Consider the following 13,156-nt stretch of genomic DNA (forward strand, 5'->3'; position numbering starts at 1 on the left):
GGAAACACAGTAGAGTGGAATCAGAGCAGGGCAAAATAGTCAGGAGCTGTCCACGTGCATTAGAGAGGCACTGGAAAAATGCTAAGGCTTAGTAATGCATAGCATATATTAAAGCAAAACACAGTGCAGGACAAACAGTATTACCAAGTCTTTGAGCATAGAGATGTAAGCTCATGAGAATGGTCACTGACAAGGTGATGGAGACACAAAGATGAATTCTTCATGAGACGCAGAGAGTCTTCTGTAAGATTGCTCAGTTGGCCATGAGTTTTGGGTTTCCAGGTCAGTCAAAAGAACTGGGCTGTAAGTCTGGACCTGGGAGCTTTGTGAATTAAACTCCTATTTAAGTTACAAAACATAGATGTGTTGTTTTAAATGTGAATGGTTCCCATGGGTTTATATATTTGAATACTTGCTCCCCCATTGGTAGAACTGCTTGGGAAGGATTAGAAGGTATAGCATTGTTGGAGGAGGTGTGCCGCTTGGGGACAGGTTTTGTGTTTTCAAAAGACTGGACCTGTTCCCAGTGTACCGTCTGCCTCCTGCTTGACAATCAAGATGTGAGCTCTCTTGGTTCCTGCTGTCATGGCTTTGCTCCACTGACATAGACTCTAACCCTCTGAAACAAAAGCCCAATTAAATGCTTTCTTTTACAAGTTTCCTTGGTAGTGGTGTTTTGTCAAACAGAGAAGAGAATCAGTACAGATTCCAGAAAGAGGACAAAGCAATCATAAAAGAGATCGGGCCAAGCCTGGAAACTAGGAAGGGGTTGATGAGACTGGAAAAGGGACACTTTGAATGAGAGAATTGGAGACGACAATGGAATGAAGTGGAGGGGGACTACTGGGGGTGAATAGTCACAATGAGGAAAGTGTGGGAATGAAGATGGGGGAGTGTCTGAGAGAAGGAACCAAAATAAAGTACGTATGAAAACAACATATGAAACTCTTACTTTGTAAGCTAATTAAAAATAAACACAGAATATTCAAAATAAAAAGAGAGTGGAAAATGTAGAGACATCTATTTTTTTCCTTCCTTCCTTCCTTCCTTCCTTCCTTCCTTCCTTCCTTCCTTCCTTCCTTCTTTCCTTCCTTTCTTTTTTCTTCTCCCTCCCTCCCTCCCTCCCTTTCCTTTTGTAGTATTGAGGGTCAAACCTATAGTTTCACACATGCTATGTAAATGCTGTACCATTAACCTCATACCACAACTCTAGAAAGACAAAACAAAATATGGTTCAAAATTCTTAAATGCTTTCAAAATATCATGGAAACAAACATTCAAGATATAAAGAATGTTTAACCAGAAAAGTGTTAAAATATGCATAAATTAAAGGATGGGGTGCAGGCCAATGGTGGGAGTCCTACTTAGTATGTGCATAGCTCTGGACTCCATCCTTAGCAAGATGAAAAAAAAAAAAAGGAAGATAAAATAGCACGGGTTAAATTAGGCAAAATGTATATGTAAATACATTTCATATTTATATACACATGTTTCATATACATAGATACATGTATGGATAATTAAATATACTAGAAAATGACCATGCATGTGATTTTGTAGCCATGCAATTAAGTAGGGGTTCTAAAAGATTGTCAACAAATAACATTTTACTTTGGTTTGTGCTACTTAGTTTTTAATTGGAGTCTGCTGTCTGCCAATACTCTGTGAACAAGTAGGTTATACAAAGGGCCACATCCCAGTTAGTGCACTGCAGTGCAGACTCATGGTGCGACACTACTATCCTCTGTCCTTTGAGATCTGTCATGTGGTTAGCTTGTTACAGAAGTCCTGTTCAGTCATTTGATGATACCAATTCCTGTGAATATGAGGGATGAAATTCCAAGTTAAAATCAAGTTCAACACAGGCTCTTTTGAGGCTGCAGTGGCAGCCTAGTCAGTAAAGGGCTTGCTGAACAATCGTGAGGACCTGAGTTCACATCCTTGTTACCCACATAAAAATCTGAAGATGGCTGCATGTATCTGTTATCCCAGTACTGGGTAGGCAGAGTCAGGAAGGCCACTGGAGCTCATTGGCCAGCCAGTCAGGCTGAATCAATGAGCTTCACAGGTAGTGAAAGACCCTGGCTCAAACATTAAGGTGGAAAGACTACACCCAGCATTGACATCTGGCCTCCACACATATGTATGGACTCATCTGAGTGTGCATTCACACATAAACATGTACGTAGAACACACATGTACACACACTTAAATGTAATTATCAAGTAGAATTTTTAATTTTGGTAATTTAATTTAGTTTAGAAAAAACTTCATTTGTGGTAGTTGTATTGTGCTAACCATTGAAAATGCAGAAATAAAAAGAGATTAATGCAGGTACACAAAAGCTTTTGGAGGTCAAGAAATAGAAATCACTATTTTTTCCTGAATTATTGCATTTTGACTTCCATTCCCATTTTCTGAATGGAAATAAATCACCCCCATTAGAAATTACAGCTCCTGCAAGATTCGTGTATTTTTCCAATCCACCTTCACAGCAAAAATGCCAAACCTTACTTTTTGAATGGCTGGCTTCATGGGATGGGTTTTAACAAAACCTCCTCAGAGTTTGACAAATTAAGTTGTAGGCTCCTGAGGATTAGGCTGACAAATTGCTTCTGGACATTCAGGCAAAGGAAAATGTAAATGCAGCTTCAATGAAACAGCTTTATTAGCTCAGATGGCTGGGGTCTCAAAGAAATATCTTGTACCGTGGAACCATCAGCTAGAATTTGGTGCTTTATTGGATTGACTGAAAAATGACACCCTGTCAAAGTCTGCTTCCTCGCCATGAAGAAGTCTTTCATTGAGTCTGTAGATACTCGTGTGTGAAATGCAGCAGTTAGAGCTCCCGGAACGTGGAGCACTGATCTTCAAAACATGCTTATCAAAGCTAAGGACGATGTGGCTCAAGAGTGCCATTAGTGGAGGAGTGACACTGGATGAACACACGGAGCTTTCCCCAAACAATTCCAGTCAATGATAAACTGCCACCAAGTGCGGCTGTTTATTGATTTTTGATGTGATTACTAACAAGTGCAATGAAATTACTTTTTAAAAAGTGATTTCCTAGTTTATTTTTTTAAACAACTTGCATCTACTGTAAGATTATTTAAAAACAATGCAGAAGCTCAAAACCAACTTAACCCCTTGGCCTGAGAGACAAGAAAGGACAAGGAAAAGCCACTCTCAGGAGGCTGGAGGACAACTCATTGTTTAAGAGCACTGGCTGCTTTTGCAGATGACTCAAGGTACACCTACACACACGCATACCAAACAACAGTGCACATGAAGAAAATAAAGAAGAAAATGTTTCTAAAAGGATATGCAGGGTACGCCTACACACATGCATTCAAAACGCCAATGCACATGAAGTGAAATGGAAGAAATTTTAAAAATTGGAAATGTTTCAAAGAGGATACTCCCCTGAGAATTGAACAAACAGAGTCATATAGCTTCTGAACATGATCTACATACATGGAAAGCATCACATGCCTTTGGCACTGGAAAGAAAAGCCCGTTATTTCTGGGAGAGTGTTCGAAGGTTCACCAGAGAAGGACAGCTACTAGTGTGTCCCCACTGTCCTTCTACCATGGAAGGCTGTCCCCTTTAACCAAGTCGGGAGCTTTCAGGAGAGACACACATTGAGTGGTGGGGGATGCCAGAGCGATCTGCCTAGTCAGCCTGATCATCCCAATCAATGCTGGTGATCAATGGCGAGGGGTAGAGAGAACAGAAGTCATCACAGCCCCATCACCCTCACATCCAAAAATAAGCCCATTTTCTTTGACTTTTGGTTTTCAAAATAGATTTTTAAATTGCACTTAAGAATATAGTGGATGAAAAACATAGATTTAAAATATTTATGTTTTCAGTGTAGATCAATGTATGAAATGGTGAAGTCCATTTATTTTTAGGTAGTGTGCTGACTAAGTGGCTTTACAATTTGGATCAAGTTGTCTTAAATTTCCAAATGATTACAAGAATGAAATTTTTAGGCGCTTTGTTTTGTTTTGTGGTCGGCACAAAAGCATGGTCTGATCCCTTCTAATGCCTTTTTCTACAGGAAAGTGCAGCTCTCTGCTGCCATAACCTATTGGCTCCTCTAATCATGTTTCACAGTCTGGACCATCCCACACAGTGGGCTTGTTCTTTCTCAGCCTTTTACCCCACATTTCTCTGGTTTATCTCTCCTCCAACAGCAATTCCCCCTTAGTCTTTCCGTGGTGACTTTGCCAGCTACATTGGAATGTTTTCTACCGATCCCCTTCTCTATACACACAGAAATTGTTAGGGGATTCCTCCCAGGTCAGTGCCTAAGCTAGATCTTCAGCTTTCTAATTACATTCATAGTCACCTCTTTGAGCTGAATGAATGCTACATTGTACCAGGAACCTAGAACTTCCCATAGATTACCTGTTTGAAGAGGTTGCTGTTATTGTGCACCATTTACATACAGGAGGACGAGGTCAGATACCTGATCACATGGCACAATTCTTAAGATGAGAAACTAGGGAATCTGATTCAAGTCATCCATCTCAATAGATTCTCCTCACCAAATAGGATGTACAAAGTATGGATCTATCCTGTTACTACAGTAGCAGATAGGAGGCTTGAAGAGGACAGAAGAATCAAGGACAAAAGGTTAGGAGGAATGTCTTCTAGAACACTCTTCTGAGACCAACTGGGCCCAACTCATCATGCGGGTTTCACTCATGATGGAGGCAGGTGTGGGCCTGTGTAGGGCTAAGCAAACGAACAACACCACTCCTGCCTTCTAAAGTACATATGACTTGTATATCAAGAACATGAAAATAAAATTTCTTTTCCGGGGTGGAATGCGGCAGTTGGGACTGCATAGGAGTCAGAAAAGACTGAATTGAAAGAGAATGAAAGAAAACACCCCAAAACATTGACTGAGAACTGTACCAATGGTGGGGTGATGATTTATTTTCTTTTCTGCAGTTCCACATTGAATTTTCTTTTCTTACGCATTTACCATCAGTCTAAAGTTTTTCACTATTCTGTTCTTACTAATAGGAGATTCTCAAGAGTTTCCTTAGTAGGAAAAGAAATTCTGTGTGGGTTTGATGTTCTGTATATTAGGTATTTGCAAATGCAGCCAAGTGCTTTTGATACCTACCATTGAGAGGAACACCCACACTTTTATCTAATGTTTATCTTAAGTTCTTTAATTGGTTTATCATTTAATCTTATTCTAAGAAGGAATATGATGAAATCCTCGAGTGGATTTGTTAGTTGGCTTCCCTCCAAGTGACAGCAAAACATAAATGTCAGTTTAAAAGCCATCTTGAATCAGGCATGGTGGTGTGCACCAGGCAGGCATCCCAAGCACCCGGAGAAGTTGATCCAGGATGATTGTGGGTTCTAGGCTAGTCTGAGCTACTCAGTAATACCCTGTCTGCTAAAAGTAAAGGCTGGAGATGTAGCTCATGGGAAGAGCACTTGCCTAACACTTGTAAGGCCCCAAGTCCTACCCTCAGCACATTAAATAATTTCATTTTCACTGTCACCAAACAGATACAAAGAATACTGGAGGAAACCACTATGCTGATTTTATACAAAGAATTCCAGAATACTGTCTCTTTGTTGCTTCTTAAATATCTAAGATAAGGGGAAATTTTTATAGCAGTATATGAAGAACTCTTCCTCAGAGCTTGTGTGCCTTTGCAATATGAGAAGTGCTAGCAAATAGACTCCCTGTACACTAGAGGCTAAATCCTGGGATTAGCAGGGGTAGAAAGGTTGGGAAAGGATGGAACAATGTAAGCTGACTGGTTATATGACAGAATGAGAGGAACTTACATTGGTCACAGGATCATTTTCATTCTCTGTAACACTTCCCTGAAGACTGAAATTGAGCGCTCTGCAGATGACCATGATTCTCTTGGCAGCTTTCTCTTCAAACGGTTTGACCACAAACTCGTTTTCAAAAATGTCCCTCTTTTGAAGCTTCAGGGTCTAAAACAGTTTTTGAAAGTCTTAGTTAGCCAACCCTCATTATGAAAAAGGACCTTTTAAATGAAAATCAACAGTTATATGGGTCAAGTTCCTCTTTGCTCGGAATCCCGACTTACATCTATATCTGGGTCCAGTGAGAACAGATTCAGCCTGTCCATGTTTCTTGTTGTTTTGACAGTTTCTTCAGTTTCTGTGAGGTACTGTGGAGAGACCCATGTTAGTTCCTGTCATCTGAACTTCCCCATGTAGCCCCAGACACAACCACAAAGGCCAAGAAACAGCCCATTAGTTATATTACTGTTAAGTCATCCACCAGCACTGGGCAAATCTTATAAAAACATATTCTTATTTTCAAAGGTTGTGCCATGTTAAGTAAAACACATAGATTGATGAAAAATTCTAGATTGGTTTCTTAGTCTAAATCTTAAAGGAAAGCATCAGCATTTTTTCCATGAAAGAAAAAAAAATGTGTGTAAATACAACATCAACTTCATTACTTTTGCAAAGTCGGGATGTAGGCTGTTCTCTGAAGAATCTGTTTCCTCCAGCGTACATTCACAAGTCACAGAATTATCCAATGGATCTTGAAAAGACAAACAAAACAGTTTATTTAATAATACAAGTCACAGTTTTCTTCATCTACAGAAATATTGGGTTAGATTCAAGAGCTCAGAGGGATACTGATGAACCCAAGTTTTCCTTTTGTGCTGTCCACAGTACCCCAGATTGATGAGCTGAGCAATCAGGGGTTAGAAGTGAAACTTCCTGACAATCATTTTACTATTCTAAGATCCTTGCTATCATGCCATGCTATCCTCCTGTATCACTGAGAACTTTGGATCCTTAGGATGCTGACAGGATAGATACGTTGTCTTGGCTCCCTTAAGTAACACACAATAAAATTTTCTCAAATATGTAAACATTTTTCTAATTTTCATTCTCAGGGCATCCATTTAGAACCCATCTTTTAGCTTCAGTTACTTAACCTCTGCAGAACACCAAAAACATGAATACTCTATTTAACAATTGGTAAGTAAATAAGTGACCATAAAAACACCTGCTATGGCCTATGGCGGTTGTGGGAAAACCAGCAAGTTTTCTTCCTTTTTTTTTTTTTTCACTTTAGGGGACAGGTAACTCATGCAAGTAGAACTTAATAATGGCTATGCTTTGGTTTCTAATTCACCATTGTCTTAAGGTTTTCTTTGTCGAACACTGAGTTAGTGGTAGAGAACCTCCCATTTATATAGCTAAGAATTGATGGTTACACTTTCACCCTTTTCTATTTTCTTTCTTCCTACTCTTTGTTTATAATGATTAGAATGTTATGAGGCAACTAGGCTGCAAAAAGAAAAAGATGTGAGTGTATATATGTGTGTGTATGTTTGTGTGTGCCTGCACATGTGTATATGTGTAGGCCAGAGGTCAATGATAGTTGTCTTCCTCAGGTGCTTTCTGTCTTATATTTTTATTGATTGGTTTTTTATTTGCCAATTTCAGACATGCATGTAATGTGTTCTGATTATCCTCACCCCCTCTTATCTTATATCCAATTGCTATCACACCACCATTACCAGTCCATTCCTCAGATTCATGAGGTTTTGTGACCTATTTAGTTTAACCAGGGTCATCTGTGACTAGAACTACCTGTTGGTGCTACCCACCTTATTTTATGAGACAGGGTCTCTCACTGAACTCAGAGCTTACTGATATGGAAAGACAGGTTGTGCAGTGAGCTTCAGGGATGCCCCTGTCTCTGCCTCCCTAGCACCGGGTTTATAGGTGCACACTGCTGCACCCAGCTGTTTACATGGGTGCTGATATCTGAACTCAGAGCATCATGGTTGTATGGGAAGTACTTTAGTGACTGAACTCATCTTCCAGCTTTCTTCTTTTGGTCCTATGAAAACACCCAGACACATGATGTTGGAAATTTTATATATTAGCTGAGTTCAAGAATGTCAAAATAGCATGAACAAAAAAGATGCCTTGTAACTAAGAGGAAATAACAGTTTGCTCTGGCAGACAATATGTTGTACTTATCAAATGTAATGGAAAGCCCAAATCCAAAATGCACCTTCTGTAAGATCTTCCCATCAGAAGTGTATGTAATTTTGGTGTTATTGGGTCATGAGTTCCAACACTGTCTGTTGGGTTATAGCCTCAAGTCCCTTCCAGTCAACTCACAATTACGTATGTATGGCAACTGTAATGATTTGGTAAAAGTAAAGATCTGGGGTGAATGTCTTAGAGCATATAGCTCAAGGATGGACAAGCCCAGCCTGAAAGACAGCTACTAAGAGCCACAGTGAACTAAGCATGCAGATCACACTTGGCCAGAGTACGGAGATAATTTCCTGAGCTCTTACCCAGCCCCAGCTCGGCAAGCTCTGTGCTCTTCCTTCCCTGGAGTGGTCCCTCAGGACTGATCTGCAGGATGCGGTTGAGTGTGTGGATCCACTCATCCATATCAGACTCGGTTTCAGCTGCCAGCACAAAATAGGTCAGGTCGTTCATTTTCAACTCAAAGGCATATTTCCTCAGCCTGTTATTCTGTGATATAAAAAGAAAGAACAAAACAATAAACCATGAGGCAGAGAGTCGTTTATGTGGTCTTGGGATTCCAAAGTCTTTCCATCCAGGTGGGCAACCAAAAGAAAACCTTACAAAACATGACAGAGCTTTAGATGAGCCCAGTCATTTAGGTTTATTTTTCAGAACGGTTCGTACTAAAAGTGTTTTGTGCCTCTTTTAGCTGATTGGATGGCATTTGATTGGGAACGTTCATCTTCAGGCCTACATGTGACTATATTACAACCTTCTTCAGATAACGGCTTTGAGGCCCCATTTTTATTTTGTCACCTAAATTCAATCTTTGACATATTAATTAGTAACTTTTCTGACCCCATCATGCTTTAGAGACATCACCTGCCACAATACTAACGAGATGCATGCATGTTGTCTTAGTACCCAGGGAACACTTCTTTCTGCGAATCTTCCTTGATCTTTTAGCGTAGTTAACACACTAGCTATCACTTTAATAAACGCTCATAGTCTACTGGATCCAAATATTGTCCATACACAATGACACCCAAACCCACCGCCACATTCTTCTTTAATTTCACATCTCTACACTGTATTTGGTGACCAGCTAAGGTGGTCTTGCCATAGTTCCCTGAATTGCTCCTGTAACACCATTCATGCAGAAATGAGTCCCACCTAGATATTCTCCAGACACAGTGAGTAGTCACTTGCTTCTCAAGTGCTGACATGATTTGCATTCCTTCTTCAAATCTCCACTGGAAATATTATTAAATTTCCCTGCCTAGACATGGAGACAAAGTTCCTTGGCTTCTGGAGTATGTAAAATAATTTGGAAGCACATAACTTCATTCTTTGTTTTTTAATCTGCCTTGACAAATATAAATATCCTTTAACCTTACTTTTGTGAGTGTTTGGATGGTTTTGATGAATCCTAGATCTTATAACATTTCACACAGGGTCAAAGCAGTCATAATTTACAAAGGAAATTAAGTAATCTAACTCTTCAAACTGGTATTTTAGTGGGGAAATTGTGAATGAATATGCGATTGAAGGATGGTCAAACAAACAGTGGAAAAATAGAACATTTTGTGGTCAATAGAGTTAAGATATGGGCTGATGTGCTAAATGGATTCTTTATATTGGGCAGTCAAGGAAGTCCTTCCCCCAGAAGGTGGCATATAGCTTGAAATCTGTATAAAGAAGGGGTAAGGAGAAGGGGAGAACACACAAGACCAGCTGTGAATTTCATATTCCAACCACAGAGGAGAAATGTAAATTCAAAATGGAAACCTGAGTAATAGAATAGGATTCTAAACACAACAAAAAGGCTTGGGAAAGGTTTCTGCTACATTCCTTACCTGTGATCCTGCTGTTACCTACTGAGCTGGTCTGGGTGACCACTGTCACATCACATACTTAAAAGGCATTCATGATACAGGGAGTCACACCTTTTCTAACTACAAGAGATTACACAGGGAGGCAACACATAAGCCTTGAGATTATGTAAATTCCAGGTCATGAAGAAGAAGGGAGAACTAGCAATAGGGCTTACTGTGGTTCTAAGCATGACCAAATGGTCTCTTGTCAAGCCTTCCAAGGAGCTTATTGCTTCTTCTGTATCATGGCCTAGGGTTGTTTGTTTTGTAATGACTCACAGGTCTGCTTCTCCAACATTTTGCAAGTCCCATGTGCAGAAGCTTAACATTTTACTTTTGTCATTTAGTGCAGTGATGGTTTACTGTCACAAGGGAGGGGTCTGCTATGTTAGCATGTTGTAGTGGGCAAAGCTCTACTTGGTCAATGGGCTTGCAGAATGGGGGAGATAAATGTTAAACACCTAGCCCTAGAAATATTAAATTGGAAAATAAGCATACTTGAACTGTGAATAGATGTTTTGAAAAGAGATGCTACATTCTGTAAGGACACAAAATAGAATTATTTGGACAAAACAAAGTAATTGCTAAGATTTGCATTTTGAAAGCAATTCAAACAAGACGGGAACACAAGCAGAAAGGCAGCAGCCTCAAACTTAGTATGCAAAATGAACATCTAGGGAGCTTAAGAATGCAAAGCCCTAGATGCTCTACTTGGGAGGGGTGGGAAGACTCCCTCCATCCACCCCATGGTGCCCTTCTGGTAAACTGTGGTTTCTAACACTGCCTGAGACTCTCAGGAAACAGAGGCTCTTACAGGCAAAGACAATGGGGTGGGGTTGGGAAGAAGGTTTCTTTATTAAGATTCTGATTGCTTGACATGACAAGAGAAATACAGCTGGATACCCAGGAAAAAACTAGGGATGTCCAGAGTGTGGGATATAACCTCTGCTTGGATGCTGTCAAGATCTGAATATAGCGCAACGCAAACAAATCTTAGTGTTGTTTCGAAATTCAATACTGTGGAATCTATTGACTAACCCGAGGCTGGAAATGCCATAGACTAGCAGTAAAACTACATCACATGATTGTTCTGGGTCAGAATTAAAGGTGGGTCTGCCGGCAGTTTGCTTTGAGATCCAGTTTTAGAAGTAAGACTTGATTTTCTAAATTGCATTCTGTACTTCAGGTGAGTTGAATATGGGTGCCAATGTTTTAATAATTCAAAAGCATTATTAAAAATAAATTTTAAGCAAAGAGTAACAAGCTTTTGTTTTGAAGAACAGGATTTTTCTAAGTGAAATGGGCATTGTGCTCGTGTTTCTTTGAGACAGCTATCTGCAGTTTCTGGGGAGGCAGGTGGCAATGCCTATGCTGGGAGTACTTTTTGATCTCACTATCTGTATTGCCAAAGATAACCACACACAGAGCAGACTAAAAAGAAAAACAAACATGGGAAATCAATAAGGCACTTGAGTAATCCTAAATGCAATTGTTGACATTGAAATAGCAAGCAAGAGGTAATGACAATTTTTATACTCTCTCAATTTCCCTCCTTTGAATCAGTGTCCTCCGTAGTTGACACAAGGCTTTGCCCAGTCAAGAGGACATGGCTTCATGAATGACAGGGAATGCAGCATGTTCTATGGCTATGTAACATGCTTGATGGATGGTGACAGACAGCCTGCAGCACATTATTCTCCTCACCTGGAAACGATCCAGTTATTTAGACAGTAAAGAATGTACACATGTCAATGGAGACTCAGTGTTAAAGAGGGAGATTGGCCAAACCCTTAACAGGCTCCATTATGCCTGTCCTGCTACTAGAATTGTTTATAGAATTTTATAGGAAGCAAAAGAGAATGATGAAACACATGACATCCCACCCAGGCTCATGATGCTGGTGGCTCCCATCCATCTCATCTTGATTCTGTTAACTCAGGAAACAGAAAGTTATCAAATACTGTCTTTGTGTTAATTACACAGCATTAGCAAATATTCAGGCTAAGTGCCTTTTCTCATTGAACTTGCACTCTACTTTTCCTCCCTCCTTCCCTTCCTTCCTTCCTTCCTTCCTTCCTTCCTTCCTTCCTTCCTTCTTTCTTTCCTTCTATGTGTGTGTTATGTACATGTTTGTGTTTGAGAGTGCATGTGTACTTATATGCTTGTGTGTAGAGGCCAAAGGTTAATGTCGGTGTCTTCCATTGTTCTTCACTTTATTTTTTGAGTTAGGGTCTCTAATTGAATTTGGACATTCCCCATGCAGTTAGGATGGCTGGTCAATGAGCTTCAAGGATTTGTCTATTTCTGCCTTGTAGACTCAGGATTACAGATTCATGCAGCTTCATCAGACTTTTCCATGAGTTTCTGGGAATCTTAACTCAAGACCTCATTTTTTTTCAACAATCATATACTGAGTTATCTCCCCAGACACCTAAATTTACCTTCTAATTTGGCGTCAGTAAACAAATAGGCAGAAATATGTGTGAATAGAATATACTGTGAAATAATATATCAATTGCTATTATGATGAGGCATTGTGCAGTGATAAATGTAATTTCATCACTGCATACATTGTGAAGACTTAATGTCTTATCATATTCCACTTCTTTTTCTGTGTGTTCTCCCCATAGGCTGGAAACTCTTTCAAGACAGAAAGCACACCTCTTTCTCTATCTGGTTTTTCCAATGAACTGTGCACACTTTCTTGTATATACTTGCCGAGAGGAATCTAAATCTCGATGCTTTAAACCACACATGTGCATAGCACTGTGAGTTTCTCTGACCACATGGCTTATATGGAATGGTGAATATAGGTGGGTATACTCATTTTATGTGTTGTAAGCACAGTATCCCCATAGACATCTTTCTGTAATCTTGGATAGTCCTCTACCTTGTATCTAATTTTTCCACTTGTTAATTCTATGACTTGGGAAAGCCGCATTATCTCTCCTGGTTTTATTTTGGTAAACAGGAAAATAGTAATGTATTTTCCATCAACTATCTCAAATACTAACCATATTAAATTGATAAGGTTGTAAGTACCTTTCTGATTGTTACTATAATGGGAAACAAAAATATTCAGAGCCAGAATTTGTTATTGGGAAGTGTGTGGGCAATATATGGCCTCTAGATCAATTTCCTTCCAGAATTATACTCATCCCATGTGACTGCTTTCGATGGGCATGTATACCCCATTTTTCTACTGTTTAAGGTACCCCTGCATCTCATACTCAGCCCAGCTCACTCATGCAAAGGG

General features: G+C 39.7%; 1 protein-coding gene across 3 annotated transcripts in view; it reads right to left on the reverse strand.

The window, feature by feature from the left end:
- Nucleotides 1–13,156, reverse strand: part of Dock10 (dedicator of cytokinesis 10) — a 245,931-nt gene that overhangs the window by 90,959 nt on the left and 141,816 nt on the right. For all 3 annotated transcript variants that reach the window (XM_027397356.2, XM_027397359.2, XM_027397357.2), the window contains exons 8-11: nt 8,350–8,533; nt 6,478–6,563; nt 6,097–6,180; nt 5,825–5,980 (exon numbers count right to left, since the gene is read on the reverse strand). In XM_027397356.2, the coding sequence (XP_027253157.1) occupies nt 5,825–5,980; nt 6,097–6,180; nt 6,478–6,563; nt 8,350–8,533 (510 nt within the window). The remainder of the gene's footprint in view (nt 1–5,824; nt 5,981–6,096; nt 6,181–6,477; nt 6,564–8,349; nt 8,534–13,156) is intronic.

The sequence above is a fragment of the Cricetulus griseus genome, chromosome 2 (genome assembly GCF_003668045.3).
Source record: "Cricetulus griseus strain 17A/GY chromosome 2, alternate assembly CriGri-PICRH-1.0, whole genome shotgun sequence".
Taxonomy (NCBI): Eukaryota; Metazoa; Chordata; class Mammalia; order Rodentia; family Cricetidae; genus Cricetulus; species Cricetulus griseus.